The sequence below is a fragment of the Tiliqua scincoides genome, chromosome 3, assembly GCF_035046505.1.
Source record: "Tiliqua scincoides isolate rTilSci1 chromosome 3, rTilSci1.hap2, whole genome shotgun sequence".
In the NCBI taxonomy this organism is placed as follows: domain Eukaryota; kingdom Metazoa; phylum Chordata; class Lepidosauria; order Squamata; family Scincidae; genus Tiliqua; species Tiliqua scincoides.
This window is the reverse complement of record NC_089823.1, coordinates 137442903-137466718: the sequence shown is the minus strand read 5'-3', so window position 1 is coordinate 137466718 and position 23816 is coordinate 137442903. Positions and strand designations below refer to the sequence as shown.

The 23816-nt window shown below is 43.3% G+C and overlaps 1 protein-coding gene across 2 annotated transcripts in view; it reads left to right on the top strand.

The window, feature by feature from the left end:
• Window positions 1-23816, top strand: part of POLR3A (RNA polymerase III subunit A) — a 60278-nt gene that overhangs the window by 14132 nt on the left and 22330 nt on the right. The window contains exons 5-19 of one of the 2 annotated variants that reach the window (XM_066619121.1): window positions 102-238; window positions 881-984; window positions 1817-1958; window positions 3608-3748; window positions 5494-5563; window positions 6873-7000; window positions 9224-9362; window positions 12551-12715; window positions 13928-14100; window positions 17281-17392; window positions 18021-18139; window positions 19519-19656; window positions 20887-21057; window positions 21435-21548; window positions 22059-22094. In XM_066619121.1, coding sequence (XP_066475218.1) covers window positions 102-238; window positions 881-984; window positions 1817-1958; window positions 3608-3748; window positions 5494-5563; window positions 6873-7000; window positions 9224-9362; window positions 12551-12715; window positions 13928-14100; window positions 17281-17392; window positions 18021-18139; window positions 19519-19656; window positions 20887-21057; window positions 21435-21548; window positions 22059-22094 — 1889 coding nt within the window. The remainder of the gene's footprint in view (window positions 1-101; window positions 239-880; window positions 985-1816; window positions 1959-3607; window positions 3749-5493; window positions 5564-6872; window positions 7001-9223; window positions 9363-12550; window positions 12716-13927; window positions 14101-17280; window positions 17393-18020; window positions 18140-19518; window positions 19657-20886; window positions 21058-21434; window positions 21549-22058; window positions 22095-23816) is intronic. The other variant, XM_066619122.1, reaches the window with a different exon arrangement.

Here is a 23816-nt window from a genome sequence, read left to right as displayed (position 1 = left end):
TTAAGGGAATTTCAACTCTCTTGCTTTCACAGACTCTTTAAGAAATCAGCTAATTTCTACTTAACTGACTTCGGCTTCTTTGTGCTTCTTATTTTTTAAAGGCCGGTTTAGAGGAAACTTGTCTGGAAAGCGAGTAGATTTCTCAGGCAGAACAGTTATCTCACCTGATCCAAATTTGCGAATTGATGAAGTTGCTGTCCCTGTCCATGTTGCCAAAATACTAACATTTCCTGAGAAGGTAATTAAGGAAAATAAAATACTCTTGTTCCCTGTGTGGTGTAGTCCCATCCTGTGCTACTTCTCATAATTTCTGTACATTATGATGCAAGGAGCAAATCTCAAACTTGGTCTGGATCTGCAGGTTGGGGAGTTACCATGTTGGCTTACGCACACTCTCTCTTGCCTGGGGCCTTGAGTCCTACACATGGTGGATTGACTGTGGAGAGAAGATGGCAAGATCAAAATTGTGCCAAATCTCATTCTGCATGAAGGCTTGGAGGAGAGCGGCTGCCACCTGCATTTTTGGAGGAAAAGCCCAGGGGCTGCTAAATCACTTGGTGCAGTAGTATTGCTTGTACTCTAGGGAACATTTATGGAGAAGCTTCCATCTGCATTGGTCATCTGGTGTACAAATGTAGTTAAAAGGGGGCAAATGTTAAATGGCAGGAGAAAATAATATCCTGGTGAATTCTTGATAATTTGCTGTTGTTCCTATTGCCATGTGCTATTGTTATACTGCCTAGCTTATAATGCTGCAGAGGGGAAGAAACGCACCACTAATTTATTGAGGGCAGCAAAAACACTTCCAATTAGCCCTGCATAAGAAATGTGGTATATGGAATTTAACCTTTGTTCTAACTCTGAGGTATTCCTGTTTCAGGTGAACAAAGCTAACATCGACTTTATGAGATCACTTGTCCGGAATGGTCCAGAGGCTCATCCTGGAGCCAATTTCATTCAGCAGAGGCATACACAAATGAAAAGGTGTGACTTTATATCTGCAGCTGCCCTTTTCTGTTTTTCAGGGTCACTTAACTTTGCAATTTAAGTTCTTATTTTATTATCTGTCTAGAGGCTATTTAGAACCCTTCTCCCTACCAGTTTCATTTCACTAATGCTGCCCCAAGATTGTTGTCTTTGTAGAGATATAGGCTATGCTCCTAAATACAGAAGGTGTTCCTTTTTTACTGGATTCACTTTCAGTACACTTGCTTTGGAGGGTAAAGGCACATCTAATGTGAAAATGTTCTAGAAACTAGGGTTCTGATCCAACTGCTGAGGGTGTGTATCTAGACAGTGGTGGATCTCCCCAACCGCGCACCTGGGGCAAAAGTCCACGATGGCACCCCCCCGGCGGGCTGTCACCACCCCCTACTCACTGAGGCTTACGGAGCCTCGTACGACCCAGGACTGCGTCAGGGAAGCCTCCTGGGGAATCCAGCCCCCTTCTCACACAAGAGGGCTTGCCTCTTCTAAGGTAGTGCCTATTGCAACATCTATATGCACTATTTAAGAATGAAGAAAATATGTATGTCTCTTCAAAACTGTTCTTTTATTTATATGCATATTTGTGCAAGATTAAATAAATCTCACTGCATTCAGTGGAACTTTCTCCCATGTAATAAGATGCAGTCTAAAACTTGTAGATGTAATTTGCAGAACAATCCTATATATATTTACTTGCAGGTAAGTCCCACTGTTGTTCAAAGCGACTTACACTCACATATGTGCATATAGGATTGCTCCCCAACCCTGAGATTTTCCTTTCTATTATCAGTTTTTTAATTTGTTTTTCTCTCTCCCACTTTGTGCCCAGATTTTTGAAATATGGAAACCGTGAGAAGATGGCTCAGGAGCTGAAGTATGGTGATATTGTAGAAAGACACCTCATAGATGGAGACATCGTCCTGTTTAACCGGCAACCCTCTTTGCACAAGCTAAGCATTATGGCTCATATTGTAAGCATAGTAACACTTGCTGTAGTTCCTTGGAGCCTATTTATTCAGTGGTACTTCGGAGTTCTGTACAAGGGTGTTAATCTTGTGGGAAATGAAAATGAATGGTTGTCTGTGCCTCTGATAAACTTCAAATGTGATTTGTATAAGCTTGTGTCTTCCAAATAGTGCATGCAGCAAGCTACCCTACCCAGTTTGAATACATGTTCTACATGTATTCTACATGATTCTACAGCTTCATCTGTGTAGTATGAATGCCTTTGGCCCAGACAGGTCTAAAGGAATATTATCCTAGTCTCTTTTGACAATGGGTGTGTTAGCAAACTAAACTTAGAATTTTGAATTTCTGACATACTCCTAAGTAATGCTGGAACTACATTATGCAGTGGAATAACATGATAGATTGCCAATTGGGAGCAGGGGGTGGTGGGGGGAGACATCAGGCTTCTAATACTCTTTGCTTAAAGCATTTTTTAAAACCTTCATTTAGAAAGCAGGCATGTTTGGGGGTAAATGACTAGTCCAGCCTGCTGTGATGTATTCTGCTTTCAGGGAGTTCTTTGCATGGGGGAATATTCAAATATGTAGTCCTCCACATGCATAGTTCATAACTGCTTGTTCAGTCCATTCTTCCACTTTGTTCTTCTGTATGCATAGATCCAACCTATGCTGTAGATTTTTGAGGTAATGCCTGCACTTAACCATTTCATGGACTTGCTAATATTGCTGTACCTGAGCCCAGATATCATGACACTATCATCATTGTGGCTTGTGGGCTGCAGAACTTGGAAATAATGAAATAGAGTCATTATTTGAACCAACAGAGCACTTTACAAACATACTAAGGTTTTTGAGAAACTTAATTGTTTCTTGAGTCTTTAAGCCCCAGATTAAAACACATTGTAGGATCTCGTTCCAATGTTTCACTTTCAACTGTGGAAAGCATCTTCTGGGGGTTACCAAGAATTTGTATCATCTGTTAGCTGGCCACCAGCTTAACTGCCAGCTCCTGCTTGAATTTTTAAAGGCATACTAGCATTCTTTGCCTGCATCATTACCACAATCTTACGTAGGTCTCTCCTCAAAGTTTTTTATTCTAGTATATTTGAGCACTGGAAGCCAGGCATTACTGATACTGAAAGTCTCTTCTTTTTTGTTCATATTGTTGTTATGTTTTTTTAATTTCAATGGCCTCTCTATAGATGCCTCTATATAGGTATTGTTGCACAGGAGAAAGAACCTGAGTCTGATTAAAATTTATTTGGTGATCAGTTCTCACAGCATGCTTTTGAGGAAAAACCTCAAAGATTTAAGATTGTGGTAATTATACACCAGCAAAGAGTGCTAATATGCCTTTAAAATTCAAGCAGGAGCTGGCAGTTAAACCGGTGGCCAGCAAACAGATGATACGAATTCTTAGTAACCCCCTGAAGTTGCTTTCCACAGTTGAAAGTAAAATGTTGAGACTAGATCCAACAGTGTGTTTTAATCCATGGCTTAAAGACTCAAGAAACAAATTATGTTTTAAACAGAGCATTTTTTTTGTAAAACTGAGAGCCTTATAAAAGCAGAAGCACTAATATTCCATTGTCATACAATAATTCTTGAATTTTTGTTCTGTTTCTCCTCTTGATCTGATCATGTTTTTTCAGGCTAGAGTGAAACCCCATCGAACTTTCAGGTTTAATGAATGTGTCTGTACACCATACAATGCTGATTTTGATGGTGATGAGATGAATCTTCATCTTCCACAAACAGAAGAAGCCAAAGCAGAAGCACTCGTTCTGATGGGGGTATGCAAAACACTGTTCTCCAAACTTGATAGAACAAGGTTGTTTGACTGACTGCTTTTTTTCCCATTACTGGTTGTAATCTGCAGTAATTGTTTATTGCAGCACAAGGTGGTTCTTTGTGCTGCTACTACCTTCCACCTTGCACCTTGTAGCTCTATGGAAAAGCAGATGGAGTATGCATTTTTTCTTTCTAAAGAAAAGGAAGCAGAGAGAGAACAGAGTATATAAAATATGATAGTCATCCTTTACTTTAGGATTGTAACCTTAGGGAAATATAACCAAATAACAGTTTAATTTCTAACTGGAGGCAGAATTTGAAGGAAATGATAATTGGAAGCAGCAGTGGCCAGTTCCTGCATACATGGAGGCCACTTTATTCTTCACATCACCATCTGGGAACCAAATTGGTATTTTGCCGTTTGAATCTGATCTCATTATGTAGCTAAGGGTGCAATCCTAACCCACGGGTTAGGCTGGTACAAGTCACTTGCGTCAACCAGGGGGTGTCACAAATGTGCCTTCATGCTGGCTGAGGAGTCAGGGAGGTCAGCACAAGGAGTTGTACTGGCCTCCCTGCGCCAGGCCCGGCGGGGTAAGTTTGCGTCAGTTGAGCTCAGCTGATGCAGAGGTATGGGGGACATGGGGAGGGCAGGGAGAAGGCATTTTGGGGTGGAGGAAGGGCAGGCAGCGGGCGTTCCCGGGGTGGTTGGAGGGGAGTGGGAGGCAGGGCAGGATCTGGCGGTTATGCCAGATCCTGACCCCCTTCCTGGGCAGCATGGAGCAGGCCTGGCCGCTCCGTTCTGGTTCATTCTATGCCACCTCATCAGGTGGCACAGATCTGAGTAGACCGATTGGGGGCAGTGCAGCACAACACAAGGTAAGGGGAAGGTTTTCCCCTTGCCTCGGGATGCACCACTTCTGGCCCCAAACTTGTGCTGGATGCCTGCCTGCTTCAGCGCAAGTTAGGATTGTGCTGTAATCTGGTTTCATGATAACATTCACACAACCTTGCAGGAAGGGCTTCCAAGTTAACAAATGCAAACAGCATAGATTGCTCTATATACGTATGTGTTTCATACAAAATAAAAGAGAGGTAATATTTAAATGTGGAATCTTTCTTACAATTTGAGGATATTGTCTGCCTAAAACTGGGAGGGGGGAAATATTTTATCCTATTCTTGTTTAACATTTTGTAAGGCCATCACAATCTAAAACTGCTTTTGTGTCCAGTCTGGCTTATGGACCAGAAGGTGGTCATATTTCTGTTATAGAGTAATTTTTCCTTTGTCAAAAGATCTTTAATGTTGCAAAACTTAGACCCAAATCCTAATCCACTTTCCAGCATTGGCATAGCTGTGCCAGTGGGACATGTGCTTCACCCTCCAGTTCGGTGGCACTCACGGAGCCCTGCTCAAAGTAAGAAAATGTTTGTTCCCTTCCCTTGGAGCTGCATTGTTCTAATGCCAGTGCTGGAAAGTGGGTTAGGATTGCGCCCATAGTGATTTAAGCAATTTTATCTTGAATGCTAGAAGTGGATGTGCTGAAATTTGCTATCGAAACAAAGAAAAGAAATATTTATGGCTCCAGCAACATGATCATGTACAAATTGAGAGTTTTAACATAATGAAGAGCATGTCTGGATTGTATCATGAAAATACAGTAATAATAAAATATGGAGCATGTTGTAAAACTGGGGAACGAAAATGTAAATGTCTTTTTAAATTTTTTTCTTCTGTGCCGTACAGACCAAAGCAAACTTGGTAACACCAAGAAATGGAGAGCCTCTTATTGCTGCAATTCAAGATTTCCTAACAGGTCTGTTTCTGAATTTATTTTATTGAAGGGGGGCAGATAGAGATGGGCAGCCCAATCCTGTGCTCCCCAGAGCGCGGGGCTGCCACAGCGCCAAAATGGCTGCTGCAGCATGCTGGAGCATTCAGCATACAACCAGGCAAGTACCAGCGGCTCCTTGTGGGAAGGAGGCTTTTATCCCCTTCTCCTGGGTAAGGAAAGCATTGATTTCTACTTGATTCTACAGCAACCCTGGAACTGCTGCAGAATCTGAGAGTCCCATGTCGGATTGCATAATCCAACACAGGGCTCAGATCAGAGCTCCACCGATCCTGTCTCCTCCCTCCCTGCTCCCTCCTCCCATCACACTCTTCCCTGCCCTCCACCTGCCTTCCCCCACCCCAGAATGCCTCCCCCCCACTCACCTCTCCGCTGCCAGCTGGTTCGGGCGACTGCTGGACAGTGGAACCCGGGCCCAGCACCTGAGCTGACCCAACACAGGCTCACGCTGGGCTAGCTCCAGTGCTGGGCCTGTGGTAAGGGCTCACAAACGTGCTTTATGGCACATTTGCGACAGTGCTCACCAGTGGAGAGCCAGCCCGCAGGACTTTGGATCAGGCTGCAATCCTATCCACACTTACCTGGGAGTAAGCTCCATTGGCTATAATGGGACCTACTTCTGAGTTAAAATGCATAGGGCTGGGCTGTTAGTTTAAAATTTTACAGATCAGTTTAAGTTTCAATGGGCTCTTAAATACTCCTTTGTGGCTGCTGTGTTGAGGTTTAACTGAACTAAATCATTCTTGATCTTGCTTGATAGTATCATGAAAAACTACTTTCTAGGAGTAGAAAGTAGATTTGGCATCACCTTGTGAGACTAGCAGTTTCCCTGTTGGGCAGACTATGGTCCTGTGGTTGTTCCAGTACAGATAGTCAGGGAACAATCTGTGGCAGATGAATCCTGTATGGGCTGCAGGGACACTCTGACTTTGTTCACCAGTGACCTGGCCAAGAATAATGTCCACCAATGCTGATGTATTCTGAATCTTAGCTTTGTTGTCTTGGTAGAATGCGTGCAAGGAAAGCTATGCAAAATATTTGGTGAAATATTTGCTTTCATAGTTGTGCATTTTCATGTCCTTTCTAACACTGCTCTTCATGAAAATAATTGATTTTTGTTCAGCACGTAAGGGGGAAAAAAATCACATTTTGTTTGTGTTGTATGTAATGCTATTGCATTAAAAACATAGTCATTATAATGTTATCCAATACCTTTTCTGTTTTATTCTGTTCTCTTCCATTGAAGTGTTTGGGTTTTTATTTACCATCCTAGGTGCCTACCTCCTCACACTGAAAGACACTTTTTTTGACCGAGCTAAAACTTGTCAGATTATTGCTTCTATCCTGGTTGGCAAGGATGAAAAAATTAAAGTTCGCCTTCCACCTCCAGCAATTCTCAAGGTATGTAGTGTGCTTGAATTGAATCACTGTAGTGATGGCTGTTCAGGGGTAGTTTCTTTTCTTTGTGGACATGAGGCAGAGCAAGTCTCACTTGCGCTGTTGTATAATACAGTGGGCGCCAAACTTCAGCTTGTAGGCTGGAACTGGCGCCTGAGCACAGCCTTCCCCTGTGTAAATAAAGCTTATAGTTCTGCAAGGCAGCCTGATATATTCATCGCCAATCTCCCCAGAACTTCATGCAAGCAGCCGCTTCTGCTGTCCGTCACCCCAGCACATCCTGCGCCCGGATTTACGGGCAGGCGCAGTTGCCCAGTGCAGAGTTCTGGGGAGATCGGCAATGAAGATATCGGGCTGCCCCATGGAACAGCAAGCTCCATTTGCACTGGGGATGGATTTTTCAATGCACAGTGGTACCAAGTTTGGAGACCGCTAGTGTAATAGATTAAAAAGGTAAGCGTTGAGTCAGGGAGCAAATTCCTTCATTTGAGGTCAGCTCAGGACATCTGTCCTGAAAGGCTTATCTCCTTTGTTCTGACAAAAATTCAAAGCCATCGCACTTTGATGATCTCAAGACACGCATCCCCATAACTTGTAAGTGGGTTGAAACCTGGAAGGGGTGGGTGGGTGTGTAAACTAACAAACAGGATTTTTATATTCTGCACTTGCACAAGATTATAGTTCTGTACAATCCATGCCACATGATTGTTACAAAAGCCTTCTAGGCGGGAGGTTAAGCTAATGTTTTCAGACTGAGAACTTATAGGAAAAGAGAGGCATTTCTTTCAGACCCTTAAAGGAGTTTGAGGCAGTGGCAAGAAAAAAGTGAAGACGGTACCATCTGGAACTGACAGCCAATCAGTTCCAATTAGAGGATTTTTAGTTATCATCCAAAACTGGATATAAAATTAAAATTAAACCTTAATGGATTCCTCATGGAAGATAGTGTGAGAAACTTTAAAATTTAACAAAGAAAACTAATGGAAGAAGTTCTGTTAGAAATGATTTTTTTTTTTTTGCTTATTTTCCCCTCTTTCCCACTGCAGTCCCCTGCACTCCTTAAAATTTGTTCCTGATGGCTCTTCCAACTCTCAGGGCCATGTTTTGAAGGACCCTGGGGATGGCAGAGGGAAGATCAATTTTTAAATAAGAACTAATTGGGATTCAACTTAGGGCCCAATCCTATCCAGTTTTCCAATGCTGGTGTAGTTGTGCCAGTGGCATGTGCGCTGCATCCTGTAGTGGAGAGGCAGTCACTGGGGCCTTCACAAGGTATGGGAACATGTGTTGCCTCACCACGGGACTGTATCATGACTACATTGAGGCTCAAAAGTTGGATAGGATTGGACCCTCAATCATTTTAAACCAAAAATCATGTAAAAGTCTCATCAGTATTGTGAAAGATTCAAATAAAAGTTGTCCTTTGCTTTAGTTGTCTATGTGGTTTTTATTGCTAGAAGGAAAACTTTAAAAATTTTCACTCTGAAATGCAAACTTTGCGCTACATTAGTATACATACTCTGATGTGGGGACGGGGGCAGTACCCGCTCTTCCATTTGATGCATATGGAAGGGGTTAGCGCACAGCCTGTACTGATGTGTATCCTTTTGGCCTCAGCCCCATGAATTAATTGGGAGACAAATATTTTAAACTGTGATTTATAGCTTTAGTTTGTTTTAACCAGTATGTCTTTTTCGGTGATAATGAAATAAAAACACATAACACTGCTTTCTGCACTTCTCATTTTGTAACAAAAAAACCCCTGCAAAATTGCAAAAAAAAACACAACCCATTTTCTAACACCTCTACATACTGGTCACTGTAGGCTAGTTGAGCTGGACTGGGCTGGGTGTATGGGTAATGACTGGCAGCATCTGCTGACTCTATACCACCTATATTGCCAACCTAGTACTTTTTAAAGTAATTCTAATTTATAATCTATAAAATGTGTTTTATTATAAAATAAATACACATAACACTGCCTTCTGCGTTTTTTTTCCTTGGGAAAATAAAATCTGCCAAAAAAAAAAATAACATTTAAGAACACCTCTAGTAACTTGTAATCAGTTTGCTATCCCTGGCACTACCCCACTACCTACTGCAGATTTCCTGGCACTAGTTCCTGCTGTCTAGGTAGATGAAGTGGGCAATTGTTTGGAGTTGCTAGAGTGGAGCCCAAAGTGGAGTATTCTTATATTCCCAATCATTCTCCTTGTTCTGTTTCAGCCTGTAACCTTATGGACAGGGAAGCAGATCTTCAGCCTCATTCTCAAGCCTAGTGAAAGTTGTCCCGTCAAGGCCAACCTCCGAACCAAGGGCAAGCAGTACTGTGGCAAGGGAGAAGACTTGTGCAGTAATGATTCCTGTAAGCGGAAGGATGTTAAACGCTTGGTTTGAAGTTCACAAAAATGTCCTGTGTATGACTTCGCTTTTCAGGTTATCAAAGGATAATATTACTGAAGTTGCTAGCTATAAATTATAGATTCTCTTCCGATGCAGTTCACAGCCATGATAGTGAAATGGAACCTTCATATTCAGAGGCAGTATACCCTCTGCATATTAGAAACTGGGAACAGACAATAGGGGAGAGCTGGAACCTTCCTGCTTCCACCTGGGCTTCCCAGAAGCATCTGAATGGCCATTGAATGCTTGATGGACCTTTTTAATTCAGTCAGGTGCTTGTGTTTTTGTAAAGGAGCATTAACACATATCCTTCTGTGGCCCAAAAAAAAAAAAAAGCCCCTACACCCAACAGTTTCTAACCTAAATTTTGATACAGAGGAGATGACAAAAGGAAGCAGAGAGGGATTTATAGGCTTCATGGGAGAATAGACGTGGACTATGGAAAGTGTTGAGCAGAAGTGGGCTTTCTAGATGAAGCAAAATATTTCAAGCTCTTTTTGAACATGGAAAAATCAAGTGGTACGGGGAGGAAAACGTAAGTGGTATAAGGAAGCTATAGAAAGAAAATCTGTTTTGGGGATAGAGATTTTTGAGGAGATTTGGTGCATCTTGCTTAAAAGCATGCTATAGTGCAGATGTTCCCAAACTCCTGAAAGGGTGTTAGGGAACCTCGTAAGTAGTGGCAGGCAATTGCCGCAGCAATCGTGTCACTGCAGGGGCCCAGGGACATTCTAATGTACCTGAGGGGCTCCTGAAGCCTCTATGAGGGCAAACCGGAAGAGAGCTCCATTCAGCAGTCAGAGCTCAGGGCAGCTGTGTGAAGGCTTGCAGAGAGAGCTGCGAACTTCCAGGACCCTTGTGGAGGCTTCAGGAGCCCCTCAGGTACATTCAAATGTCCTTGGGTCCCTTCGGCACCATGATAACTGCGGCAGTGTCAGGGACCCATTCCTGGGCCACTCCCCTTAAGGAGGAATGGCCCATTTCCATTTCCCCTCATGGGTCATGGCCCATCAGTTTGGGAACCACTGCTGTAGAGAATCAATAGATTCAGCTAGATCAATCTAGATGTCTGCTGACAGGTGTGGTAAAATAGGTTAGCTGCAACTGCAGTTTAGCAGACACACTGCAAATAAGGCACTTAACTCACTTAGAATTAAGGAAGCTAGGAACATACTAGTGCAGGGCTTTTCAAACGGGGGCATTGCGGCGCCCCTTAAGGGGCAGGGGCAGCCTGGAGGCAGGGAGGAGGCAGCGGCAGGATTGCACCGCCCAGGGAGGCTGCAGGGGCTTGGGTACACTTACCCAAGCCTCCTGCAGCCTCTCCAGGCTGCGGGGAGCCTGGCGCGACCTGCAGCTGGGCTCCCCGCAGCAGTGAAAGTAAATGCAGAGCGATCGTGCCCCATAGCGGAGCCTTCCCCCGCCTCCCCTGCCCACGCAAGTACTTAGTGGCTCTCAAACTCTCCCAGAGAGTTTGAGAACCACTGTACTAGGGAGATGTCCAGGCAGGGGAATATGCTGATAACAAGTTGTGGTAGTTTGGGGGTGGGGGAAACCTCGTTTGTGTTTCATTTAGAACTGAATGAAAATGGCCCCCAATTTGCTATCTTGTTTGCTGGTGCTCCCTACGTTGGCTTGGTTTCTGGGGTTAAGAAATTTTGAGCAACTGGTTTGGTTAGGTTGAACTGTTTAGTACCATTATTATTCAAAAATAAGCATGGGAATTGTTTCCCTGAAAAGTTAATTAGATTTAAACAGATTGTTGTAGCATGTTGGACAAAGGGAAGTTCACTTGGCTTGCCTTTTCCTGTACATAACATGTCTGGGGATCATATTAGAAGGATTCTTACTGCCTGAAAGCACATGTTCCCAAGTAAGGTGTGGACACCTGCAGCAAAGTGTTTATTGTTGAAGCAGAAAGTCCTGCAAAGGATGTTGTAGACCCCAGGCTAAAATGTGCACCCATCTTGTAGGTGCATCTTGAAGGGAGAGACAGTCTTGCCTCTGTTGTCTGTAAAATTAGCAAAATACTGCCAAGTTGTTGTGCAGCCAGATTTAATTTTTTATCACTTGGCATGTCAGAGTACAAAAAGAGGAGTTTCTCCTTGCTGGAGAATGGTAGTTTTAAACATAGTAAAGCAAGTTTCTGCTGTGCTATGTGAAGTTGTTCATCGGCGCTTAAAAAATAAATGTTTAGGATTTTTTTCTCTCTCATCAGTGGCTTAAGTTATGATAATAGCTGAGTATACCCCTGAGTTCCCTCCTTTATTCAGCAGTGGTCTTCCAGTTGGTGAGTCAGGATCCACAACTGGGACACATTTTGACATAAAAGTGGGTTGCCCTATTGGCACCAAGCACCATTTATACTGACTCTGGATTTTTTTTGAGAGAGAAAGAGAGAGACGCAGGAGGGGAAAAAGAGAAAAGGAGTGGGAGAAATGGGCATGGTAAAACATTTTAAAAGTGACACTAAAGGTTGATGATATGTCTGAAAAAGGTGATTATGGTGTTATAGCATTTTCTTTGGTTGGTTCCTTGTCTATCATTTTCAAAGCACTTGAATTAACTGGCAGAAAATGGATGTCTTTCATACGTGAACAGTGAATGGGGGGCTCTTCACTGTATCCTTCACATATTCTTTCACTTACTTAGGGCCCAATCCTATCCAATTTTCCAGTGCTGGTGCAGTTGTGTCAGTGGGTGTGCACTGCATCCTGTGGTGGAGGGGCAGACATTGCCGCCTTCTTAAGGTATGAGAACATGTGTTCCCTCACCATGGGGCTGCATTGTGGCTACACCGCAGCTGGAAAGTTGGATAGGATTGGGCCCTTAGTCAGTACTAACTTACTAACTCAGTAAGACTTGTCTGAGCTGTACTACTTCAGCATGGAGGTGGAGACTCCCATGATGAACTACTCCCCCCATATAGAAAACGATCATGTCAAGATGAAGGGTTCTAGCCTGATTTTCTGTCTGATAAGCTAGTTTTCTATGGGAGGGGTGTTTTTGTAAGCAGGTAGAATCTATAATGGGAGCCCTGAAGTGATGCAGCTCCCAAACACAGGTTTACTGCCTCTGTGAGAACTAGGCCTTACACATACAAAGCATTGTTCAAGATATTCAGTTGCTGACTGAACTGACATTTTGTTTCAGATGTTACAATCCACAATAGTGAGCTGATGTCTGGCAGCATGGACAAGGGAACTCTAGGGTCGGGGTCCAAGAACAATATCTTCTACATTTTGCTGAGAGACTGGGGGCAAGTGGAGGCAGCTGACGCTATGTCCCGTCTTGCAAGACTTGCTCCTGTCTATCTCTGTAAGTATCTTGCAGAGTGTTTTCTAATAACAGCATTAATATTGATCAACGCTTTCTACTTTACTTGGGCTAAATGAGCACTTGTGCTATCTTTGCACAGTCGGAGAATACAGCATCATTTTAAACAGAGATCTTGTGAATGGGCCACACAGCTGGAGAGAAGAGCCTGTCTTGGCCAGGCCATAGGAGGTGTAGGCGAGGGTGGGTCTTTGGCAAAGGTGAGCTTCTTGAGGAATGGACCAAGTTTTATGTGGTCAAGAGAGGGTGACAGGAGGATAGATGAGTAACTGGCAAGTCAGAGGATTGCTCCAACAGCAGTATTTCAAACCACTCCAAAACTTACAACTCATTCCAGTGATGGTCAGAACCAGACTTGCCTTTTGTGTGCTACTGCCGGCCTTTAAATCCAAGCCAGGCTTTGTTTTTCCTGGATGAGAAATGTCGTCTTAAAAGTGCTTGTGCTCTGAGCCTTGCACTCCAGTAAGCGGGATTGGATGGCCATGACCTCTGGGGCAGTTGTTGGATGATCCTTCGGGACAGATTCAGTTATCTAAAGTGGACAACTAAACTGCTTGCTTTAGGGTTTGTGGTTAGTGGAGCCGTTTTCTCCCAAGGCCTTTTTCTCTAGATTGGGCAGCTGGTTGGGCCCCCACACTGCTGCCTCATCCTGAACAATACCAGAGTGTCCCTTTTCTTTGTGTCTGTGGCTGGCTTGCTTTGTGGGACCAGGACAGGACGTCTTCAGTGGTGGAGTAAACTGTATAACACACCAAGAGGTGTACAGCCACAAATATTTTAAAGCTCAAAATTTATAGGACTTTCATAAAATATATGAAATTATGGGGAAGGAGATTTTCTGTGGCATCTCTAGTGACAAATGACACTATCCAATAGGTGTCAGTGACAGTTGCATAACAGCATTCCACTGGTAATGGACACACTTGCTTAAGGAGATGGATAGTCATGTTTTCTTAATGATAACATATTGCAGTTTGCCTGCAAATAATGTCTCTGCAACAGAATGACTGCCTTGAAGGGTAAATATCTGGATCCTGCACAATAAATAAATGAGTCACTCTCATGTGCTTAATAAATGTTGCTATCTTACACTGGTAAGAATTTAACCCTGAATGTTAAAGAAACCTCTGATAAAGTTGGCTGTGTAGCACTAAATGAAATGATGCATTTGATTTTTATTTTGCGAATGTTCAGCAAACCGAGGGTTTTCAATTGGAATTGGTGATGTAACCCCAGGGCAGGGGCTGCTGAAGGCAAAATATGAACTTCTGAATGCTGGCTATAAGAAATGTGATGAGTATATTGAAGCTTTGAATACTGGCAAGCTTCAGCAACAGCCTGGCTGTACAGCGGAAGAGACATTGGAGGTGAGTTGTTTTGACAGAGGATGGTTTACGCTGAGTAATAAGCCTGTGGTTTCAGAAGTCAGGTTGTGTATTACTGCCTGCTTTATACCTGATAAGATATCAAATGTACAAAGGATGAAGCACAGTGATTAAGTTTCTGTTCCAGCAAATTATTTAACTGTTATTTGGCTACTTGGAATTATTTTCTCTTCCTTTCTGGTGCTGTTCATATTATATTCTTCTCCACCCATTCTAAGATGATTTCCAGGGAATGATCAGGATTTAGGCAATCTCTTCCTTCCTGTCCTTCACCTCTTCTGCTCACCACTGAGAGCTGAATGTGGCCAGGGAGTACAGATCACATGATGGGATTCCTCTTAGTGTGGTGGGTGCTAATTTCAGGAGATCAGGGACAGAGCATCATTCAAATGAGCACTCTAATACAGTATGACTTTGAAAACTGAGCAGCATTTTATATTTGTATATTTAAATGGTATCTCTACATTGAAATGCAAGGGAAATACAGTGAGCCCTTCACATCTGCAAGGGAAGTTGAGAAGGGGAGACGTGGGTTAGCATGGGGCACCTCAGCCCTGTCCTTGGCAGTGCCCTGATGAGATTCACCAGCTTCCAGCTTAATTGGATGGCCACCACCATCCTGAGGAAGAGGAGAAGGCCTGCCAGATAGGTGGGCAGGCAAGGCAGAGGGCGCCAGCGGGGGGTGTGAAAGGCTCCCACTCTCCCTGCTTACAGAGGCACCATGCCTCAGCCCAACCAGTTGCAGAGCTGACTGCTGGTGGAGGGAGTGGCAGTGCTACCTCCACTCCTGCAGCTGCTGCCCTCTGTAAAATGGAGGCAGAGAGCAGTAGCTGCCGGAGTGGAGCGCTCTGAATATCCTTTAATTGAAAACCTCTAATGTGGCAGTTTGATTGGAATCATCTGTTGAGCCTGCAGTTTCTGGATGCTTAAAGTTACTGCCCCAAGCATCAAACAATAAAAACTTGAGCCATACGGATCTAGATGTGTATATTTCCCCTCCAGATAACAATCTTTTGACATACCTTGTTTAACTCCTTTTGAGAAGAGTTGAATTCCTGTTGTAATGAACTTCAGTAAGACTAAGGACCTCCTTAATATTCCCCCATTTCAGTTTTCAGACTACATTTGATTAGCTGGGGGCAGAGAGAGAGAGTGAATTTTATCCTGAAAAACATGCCACTGGATATTTTTTTTTTCAACCATATTTCACTGTGTCATCATTATTACGCATACATTATAACATCACCAGTTGCCTGTTAACATGATTATGACATCACTGGTCTGTTTCTTCATCTACTGTTAAAGCTACAGCTGTACAGGAGACATATGTAGTTGCCATCTGCTGAGTCAGACTATTTATACATCTAGCTCAGTATTTTGTACACTGACTAGCAGCAGCTCTCTAGGGTTTCAGGTAAGAGTTTCCCAGCCCTGCCTGGAGATGACAGGGGCTGCAGTTAGAGTGCATGTTGTACCATTGAGCCATGACCCTTCCTTTCCTATTGAATTTGGGCCTTTTAGTTTTGATCCTTCCTTTATTGCTCTGCTGTCACCTTGCTCTGCTTAGCCCCTAAATCTGGTTAATCCTTTGAGGTGAGAAATTGCAATCTTCATAGGGGTGGAAGGCAGAGGCTCTGTTCTTTCAGCTGTTGTTACCAAGCTAGACTCTCTATACCTCTCCTTCTTTTCTTGGTAGACCTCTGTCACTTCACTGGCTGAAAAAAAAAAAAAAAACCTTGATTGAGCAGTTCTTTCCAGATGAGGAGGTTACACTCTTAACATGAGGGCATGAAGAATTCTCTTTATTTCTGCCCCCACCACCTGTAATCTTATATCCTCCATATAGGAGTGCAGGCAGGGGGGAGGCTGGAATGGAACAGAAGACAGGGAGAGTGTGGAAAAGACAATGCATGTAGTCTAGTATGTTTTTGGTCTCACTAGTCTGTTGCAAAAAGAATTTCCTTGGGTTGAAGGGCTTGTAGATGGGATCAGACCCAAGGAGTTTTTCTGAGAGAGGAGTGGATTCATGCTCCTTTTACTAGACAAATTTGAGGTAAATTATCTCTTAAGGGTAGGAAGAAGGAAGCTGGTACATCATATTTTCTCATGGGATTTTTCTTTCCTTGCAATCTACAAGCAGTGTTTTGAATCTCCTGCATGCTGTAGACTAGAGGTTGATCTTCACGTTGCCTGCTCAGTTTGCAAAAGCTGACATTGTATAGTGTTTATGGCTTGGGAACTCCTGCTTACAGTCTCTGTCTCTGGCAAATTCCTAGTTTGCTGTTCTTCTAGGGAACAGGATACCATACTACTGTTTTGTTCTGATCAGAGCAGTTTACATATTTCCTGGTGGTCTCCTTTCTAGGCAGCATACTGAGACAAATCCACTTAGCTTCAACCGTGGAACTATGCTCAGACTGTTTTTGGTGGTCCCTAGAGTTCAGGACACATGGGCTAAATAGATTAGAAAACTTTTAGACGTTTTCTGAATGTGCAGGTGTTGGGAGCCAGTGCACTAAGGGCTTTCCTGCTGGTCTGCGTCGTGATAACCTAGTCAAAAGGTAATGCCACTAGGCTGAAAGTGATGTGGTGCAGACTCTCCCATACCTGCTGGACTGCACAAGGAAAACTCCCCAGGGAGGAAGCATACAGGCATGCGAGTGCATGGTTCCAGGAGCTTGTGAGGAGGCAAGCACACAAGGTTGGGTAATGGTGCTGAAAGAACACTCAGTGAGCAGGCTCAAGGCTATGGCAAGTGGTCAACCCAAGATAGAACTCAACCTAACATCACGACCAGGGGAACAACCACCTATGATGAAATGTGTCCCCTCCAAGGGACTTGAAGTACCTCAAGGGCTATTGCCAATTCAGAACTGTGTCCTCATAGACACCTAGGAACCCAGACTGAGGCACACTTTCACAGCAAGCTGCATGCATTGTGGCACAAAGTAAGAATTGTTTCTAGCCACACTTGTGTCTGAAAGATCTCGCTTCCATTATTATGATAAACATTATATTCCAAAAGGAGTTTGTATGGCTACTTCCCAGGAACATTGCCCATCTCAATGACCCTTCCTTGGTGATTAAAATGTGTCAGGGCACAGTAAGTGTTTAAGGTGAACTCTTGTAATAATCCGTTATTAACCACAAGTCTCCACCTAGGCACTGATCCTGAAAGAGTTGTCTGTGATCAGAGACCATGCTGGCAGTGCCTGTCTCCGAGAACTGGATAAGAGTAACAGCCCCCTCATTATGGCACTCTGTGGTTCAAAAGGTAAGGTGGTTGGTGCTTCAGGGGAAAAAAATTGCCTTTTTCAAATTATTCTTCTATCTCTGTTGCCTATAAATACAGTGTTATAATAAAAACAGTTCTATTAAGGGTACAGCTGTAATTAAGGCTCTCCTTCACTCCCATCCCCACTGCCAATTCTATTGAATCTGGAGTAGCAGGAATAGCATTGTTTTTCTGGATTATCTTTAAAATTAAAATTGTCTGGGTTTTGAGACCACAGTCCATTAAAATCTCACATCATGCGAGATTTGAATGGACCATGGTCACAAAACTCAGACAATTTTAAAGATACCCATACTGACCATAAACCCTTCGGATATACGAGATATTTTTCTAGATTTTTCTTTTCTCTAAGTAGGGGAATTTATGTACATTTAGTATGGCAAGAATTCCATTATGGTGGTCTTACCACATTTCTTGGTAATGTGATCTAAAAGTTACTGCATAAATTCATCATAAATGCAAATCCAGCTTCTTTCATGAGCAGTTGTTCTCTGTAGTGAATTCTGAGAGCTTGCAAGCACAGGTGAGGCAGAGTAGGAAAAACCTCTGCAGCATGCTGCTTTGAGACATAAAACAGTGATACTTTTGCTCTGTATTTTTTCCATAGGCTCTTTCATTAACATATCTCAGATGATTGCCTGTGTAGGACAGCAGGCCATCAGTGGGTCACGAGTTCCTGATGGCTTTGAGAACCGGTCCTTGCCTCATTTTGAGAAGCATTCAAAGGTGAATATCATTGCATTTAGATAGGCTTTAATCACCTTCATGAAATGAGGAAATTTCACAAATACAAAAGGAGATTAAGATATTTCTGGCAACGAAGACTGAGCAATTCAAATCTTGGCTTTGTTATGAACTTCCTAGAAGGCCACTCCTTTATTTGGGTTCAGTGCCCTCATCTTCAGTATAGGGATACCTTGACAACTTTCCAAGGTTGTTGTCAAGTGAAATGCTTTGGACACTGAAAACTCTGTTTCATTGGAAAAGTTGAGCTGCTTGTGTTAAACATAGAATGTGACAGAGATAGTTCTAACAGACAGCCTGCTCAGTTTTTGCTTTCTCTCTCTTGCAGAGTTGATACATAGCAGATGCATTGTATTTTTCTTAAATTGTGCTCATTCCAGCCACCCTTACAGCCCATTCCAGCCAATCATCTTTTCCCCTCTTCTGGGGAATGGAGCACTGTGACTTCTGGTACTGTATGTGGCATGAGGATTCTCTAGAATAGGGTTTCTCAAACTGTGGGTTTAAGAATGTCCAGTGGGTTCTGGCTCCAAATTGGAGGCCGCACCGGGCCACCACACGCCTCCAAAAGCAGCCGGAACATCACTTTTGGTTTACTTCCAGGTTTATGACAGTGACTTCTGGTTGCTTCCAGAAGCCTCCTGAGGCCTGTGGAGGCCCGGTGCTGAAGAAGAAAGAGGGTCACAGCACCCTCTGCCGTAGAACAGGTGGGTCGCAGTGGGGGAAAGTTGAGAACCCCTACTCTAGAATATATCAAGGAGTGGTGGATGATGTGGGATGAAGGTGAAAGGGGTACCTGCAGGATATAAATATGATGGATGGTACTGAGGTTGCAGAATTTAGAAAAGAATGGCAGTTACACTGAATTGGTCCTGTAGGAATCAACCCAACTGTGATCCAATGGGAAATCTTATTCTTGAACATCCATGTCATTTTACTATGGGACTTTTTTGTGTGCAGAAAGGCTGTTTTGTTTCTTGTCATTTCTGCGACTTACATGACAAGTGCCTGCATACTTGAGTTTCTGTAGCCCAGTGGTTCCCAAACATTTTTGATTGGTGGCTCCCTGGGCTGTTGGCCACAGCTCCCCATTAGGACTACAATCTCATACATTTTATAGGGTGGCGGGTTTTTTGCAAGGATTCCATGTCTCCCCTGGATGGTTTCTGCAGCTCCCCAGGGAGCTATGACTTACAGTTTGGTAACCACTGCTATAGCCCATTGTTTCATATTAACATTCCTAAGGCAAATTTGCTTTGGCAATGATGTGGACTGACTTGCCATATATCCAACAAAATCTTCTGATCAGTTTTAGTAGGTATGTTCCAGTGCCATGTATTTCAAAAGTTTTTCTTTTGCAGCTTCCAGCAGCTAAAGGTTTTGTTGCCAATAGCTTCTATTCTGGCTTGACACCCACTGAATTTTTCTTCCATACAATGGCTGGTCGAGAAGGTCTAGTTGATACAGCTGTAAAAACAGCTGAAACTGGATACATGCAGGTAACTGGGGACACTTGCCTTTATGTGGGAAAGGAAAATCTTAATGTAGCAAACTGTCATGATCCATTATTCGCCATTAAATTAGTGTCAAGGTTCACTTGCCTTGTCTGTCTTAAAGCAAGAACAATAACTGTAGCATTTTCTTTCCAGTCACTGGTTTTGATCTGTCTCTCTGTTTTCGTTCAGAGAGTGAAATAGTAGAAATACAGAAGAAAAGAATTCTTTGCCTATAGACTCAGGTGGTCAAAAAGACTGTGGATCCTTCCTTCATTTCTGAACATTGAATACTGATTATTATCCCTGAAATGCTTTCAGCCATCCTACTTTGAAAGTGGACTCTGATCCTTTATTAGCTCCCAATCCTATCCAACTGTCCAGCACTGATGCAGCTGTACCAGTGAGGCATGTGCTGCATCCTGCAGTGTGGGAGCAGTCATGGAGACTTCCTCAAGTTAAGAAAATGTTTGTTCCCTTACCCCAGGGCTGCATTGTGACTGCATTGGTGCTAGAAAGTTGGTTAGGATTGGGCCCTTAGTTCTGTAAATATTGAAAGTGGTGCAATTTTCAAAGAAGCTTAATTTTAAACAATTTTTGAAATCAGTGTAGGGTATTTAGTAACAGATTTATCTGTGCCAGCTGGCAAGAGAGCATGATTGTTTCCTGATGGCTTTCAGTATGTAACATCAGTCAACTGTTTGGAATGATGTCTTGGAAGACTGAAAGGAGGAAAGACCTTTCTATTTAGTCTTACCTTCCATCATGCTTTTTCCTTTAGTGCTGTTTCATTATAGTGCTCTTTATCCCAGCATGATTGACAGTTTTCTAACCAGTGGGAGCAGAACATTCTAGGCCCATAAGCTCTCATTTCTTGCCTATTAGAGTGACAATGTTCCCAACAGTGCTGTTTTACACAGTGCTTGATTGTGAAGGAATGTATCCCCATAATATTCAGAGTACTGCTGTATAGTTCAATTAACCAGAATGGTTCCCACTTATTTTATTATGCTATGAACCAAATACATGATGTTATTTCTTGAAACGTATTGTCACAATGTAATTGTACAACTCAGTAAACATTTCCTTGTAAATTCCATTGTAAGTATTTCTCATGGGAGTCACCTTGTAACTGGCAGTCAGTATATGAATTGACCAACATCCATGTTCTGTGTACTTTTGTAAACTACATTAATAGATATGTCCTACAGAAGTTATTCTCTCTCCTTTCCCCAGAGACGTTTAGTGAAATCGCTTGAAGATCTGTGCTCACAGTATGACTTGACTGTCAGGAGTTCTACTGGTGACATCATACAGTTCATTTATGGTGGAGATGGCTTAGATCCTGCAGCCATGGAAGGCAAAGATGAACCTCTGGAGTTCAAGCGTGTCCTGGACAATATCAGAGTAAGTGAGGGTGTCTGTTTAAATTTAGCTAAATTTAGTTATACAAAATGCTGTATAACTTTAAGAAAATCCTGATCATAGCTTTTAAGAACTGTTTCTTTCAGTCATTCCAGTATTATCTTCAGATTAAAAATTATGTAGTTTAAAGGCTTGATTTAGCATTTGTTTGATAAAGGTGCATCCAGTGATACTGCAAAAGTCCAAAGACTGAATTTCGAGAGCGCTTTGACAGTTCAATGTAACTCTTCCCTAAATGGTGGTATTTTTAAAACAAATGTGAACTGCCTCAATTTTAAAGCCATACAGAACTGTCTGAAGGAATGTTGTATTCTAAATATAAAATGTTCCTGTAGCACCTATATATTTTGTTGTTTAAGGCTGTGTATCCAAGCCGAAGTGAGCCAGCCCTTAGTCAAAATGAATTGGTATTAACTGCCGAGTCCATCATGAAGAAGACTGAATTCCTTTGTTGCCAAGACAGCTTCCTACAGGTAATGCCCTTGATTCAGTTCTTTTTCACATGTTCATTAGTTCTTTGACATACAAGGAGCTTCTCTCCTCAGAACACAACATCATCTGTAACCTTTTTGTTTTCTATTTGATCAACATCACTGCAGTAATTCAGCAGGCAGGTTTTGGCTCAAGAGTTAAAATATATGGTGTTGGAATAGAAAATTCAATAGATACTGATTGTTTGACTTTCTCACATTTGTCAGTTTGGAATGGATAAAGTGCATAAGTCTTAATTGTGTAAGGCTGCATATCTTGTAATAAGTCACATCAGGACTCTTTTGCTTCAGTAGTCTGTCCTGGGCTTACTAGTAAATAGGAACAGTCTCCTTCAAAAACTAAACCCATTTTCGCCCAGCCCGCAGGTGATCCCTGTTGTGTATAAGCAAAATTGGGCAGAAATGGCTTAAGTTATTGTGCTTTGTTCACACTGATTTTTTCTTAGGTTTATCTCAAGCACCTGTTACTTTGTTTTTCCTGTTTTTTCAAAGGCATTAACTGAAACAGGTTATGAAAAGTATAATGAGGTAATAGCAGCATGTGTGTATTCGGTGTAGAACTTTGTAGTGGTGGTGCTATTACTACTACTGGAGCAGACATAACTTTGTAGGACTCTCAGCCATAGTTTTGTTGGTCTTGGTACTCAGTGTTGGTGTTCGTATTGGTGCTCAGAGAAGTGGGATAACCTCTCCTCTCCATTGTACAGATGATTTCTTGTGTGAGCTGGATGGTCCAAGAAAGGTCCAGTTCTCTTCCTCTGTATTCAGAAGGCAGAGTCCACATGTAGGATGATGTTTTCCAGTACAAAGATGAGGCCAGTGTCTGATTTCATTGTGGGGGTGGGAAGGCCTCTCTGCCTTCCCAGGTCAGCCCTGTCTTTTGGGCAGGTTGCTCTCCCGTTCCCCGCTCTCTCTTTCAGGGCAACGGGCAAAACCTGAGTTCTTGAATTAGGTCTACCACTTGATTCCCAGGGAAATCAAGTAGTGGAGGAAGTCAAGATCTCAGGGCCAGTTTAAAAAAAATTGCATAAATTAAAGTCATTCTTGGGGCAGAGTCCCAGGATCAGAGTAATTCCTGGGGCAGTTCAAATCAAAAACACCAGAGTTTGTGATTTAAGCTATTTGTAACAAACTTAGATTGGATATCAAAATTTGTTAGGATTAAAGTGATCCCTGTTCCCCTGTTTGGGTGTCACTAGAAAGTCTTCCCAACCTCAGGCGTGCAGCTCCTCGGCTGCCCGGGTGGGAAGTCTCGGGACTGGAGGATGTCATCCTGGAGAGGAGGGAAACAATCCCCTAGGGGGGACCCCTTCTCCAGGGGATGGGCCCGTATCCGAACGCACTCGGGATACTCCTTGGCGGGGGGGGGGTCGGGGGCTTCTTGTAGTGGGGGATTCAATTATTAGAAACATAGAGAGGGGGGTTTGCGACAGATGTGAGGACCGCATGGTGACTTGCCTGCCTGGTGCGAAGGTTGCGGACATCACTTCTTGTCTAGACAGGCTAGTAGACAGTGCTGGGGGAGAGGTAGCGGCTGTGGTGCATGTCGGCACCAACGACGTGGGCAAGTGTAGCTGGGAGGTCCTGGAGGCCAAATTTAGGCTTTTAGGCAGGAAGCTGAAAGCCAGGACCTCAAAGGTAGCGTTCTCTGAAGTGCTACCTGTTCCATGCGCAGGGCCAGCTAGGCAGGCGGAGATCAGGGGTCTCAATGCGTGGATGAGACGGTGGTGTAGGGAGGAGGGGTTTAGATTCGTTAGGCACTGGGGAACTTTTTGGGACAAGCGGGTCCTGTACAAGAGGGACGGGCTCCACTTGAACCAGAATGGAACCAGACTGCTGGCGCATAACATTAAAAAGGTGGCAGAGCAGCTTTCAAACTGATCCCTGGGGGAAGGCCGACAGGAGCCGAGGGGCATCCGGTTCGGGACTCCTCATCCCTATGGGATGAGGATGGGGAGGTTAGAGAACAACAAGACAAAGGCAGAGTAGGAGAAGAAATTGGGAAAGGTAGTGTGATGGGATGTGATAGACGGTTTGGCACAATGAGAGGATGCGGGGACAAAGGAGCGAATAAGCAGCGCATCCTCGGGCAGTCCGTGTACAAATGCTTTTATGCGAATGCCCGAAGTCTACGAGCAAAGGTGGGAGAACTGGAATGTCTGGTGACAAGGGAAAATATTGACATAGTGGGCATAATGGAAACCTGGTGGAATGCGGAGAATTAGTGGGATATCAGTGCATGGAGGCTGC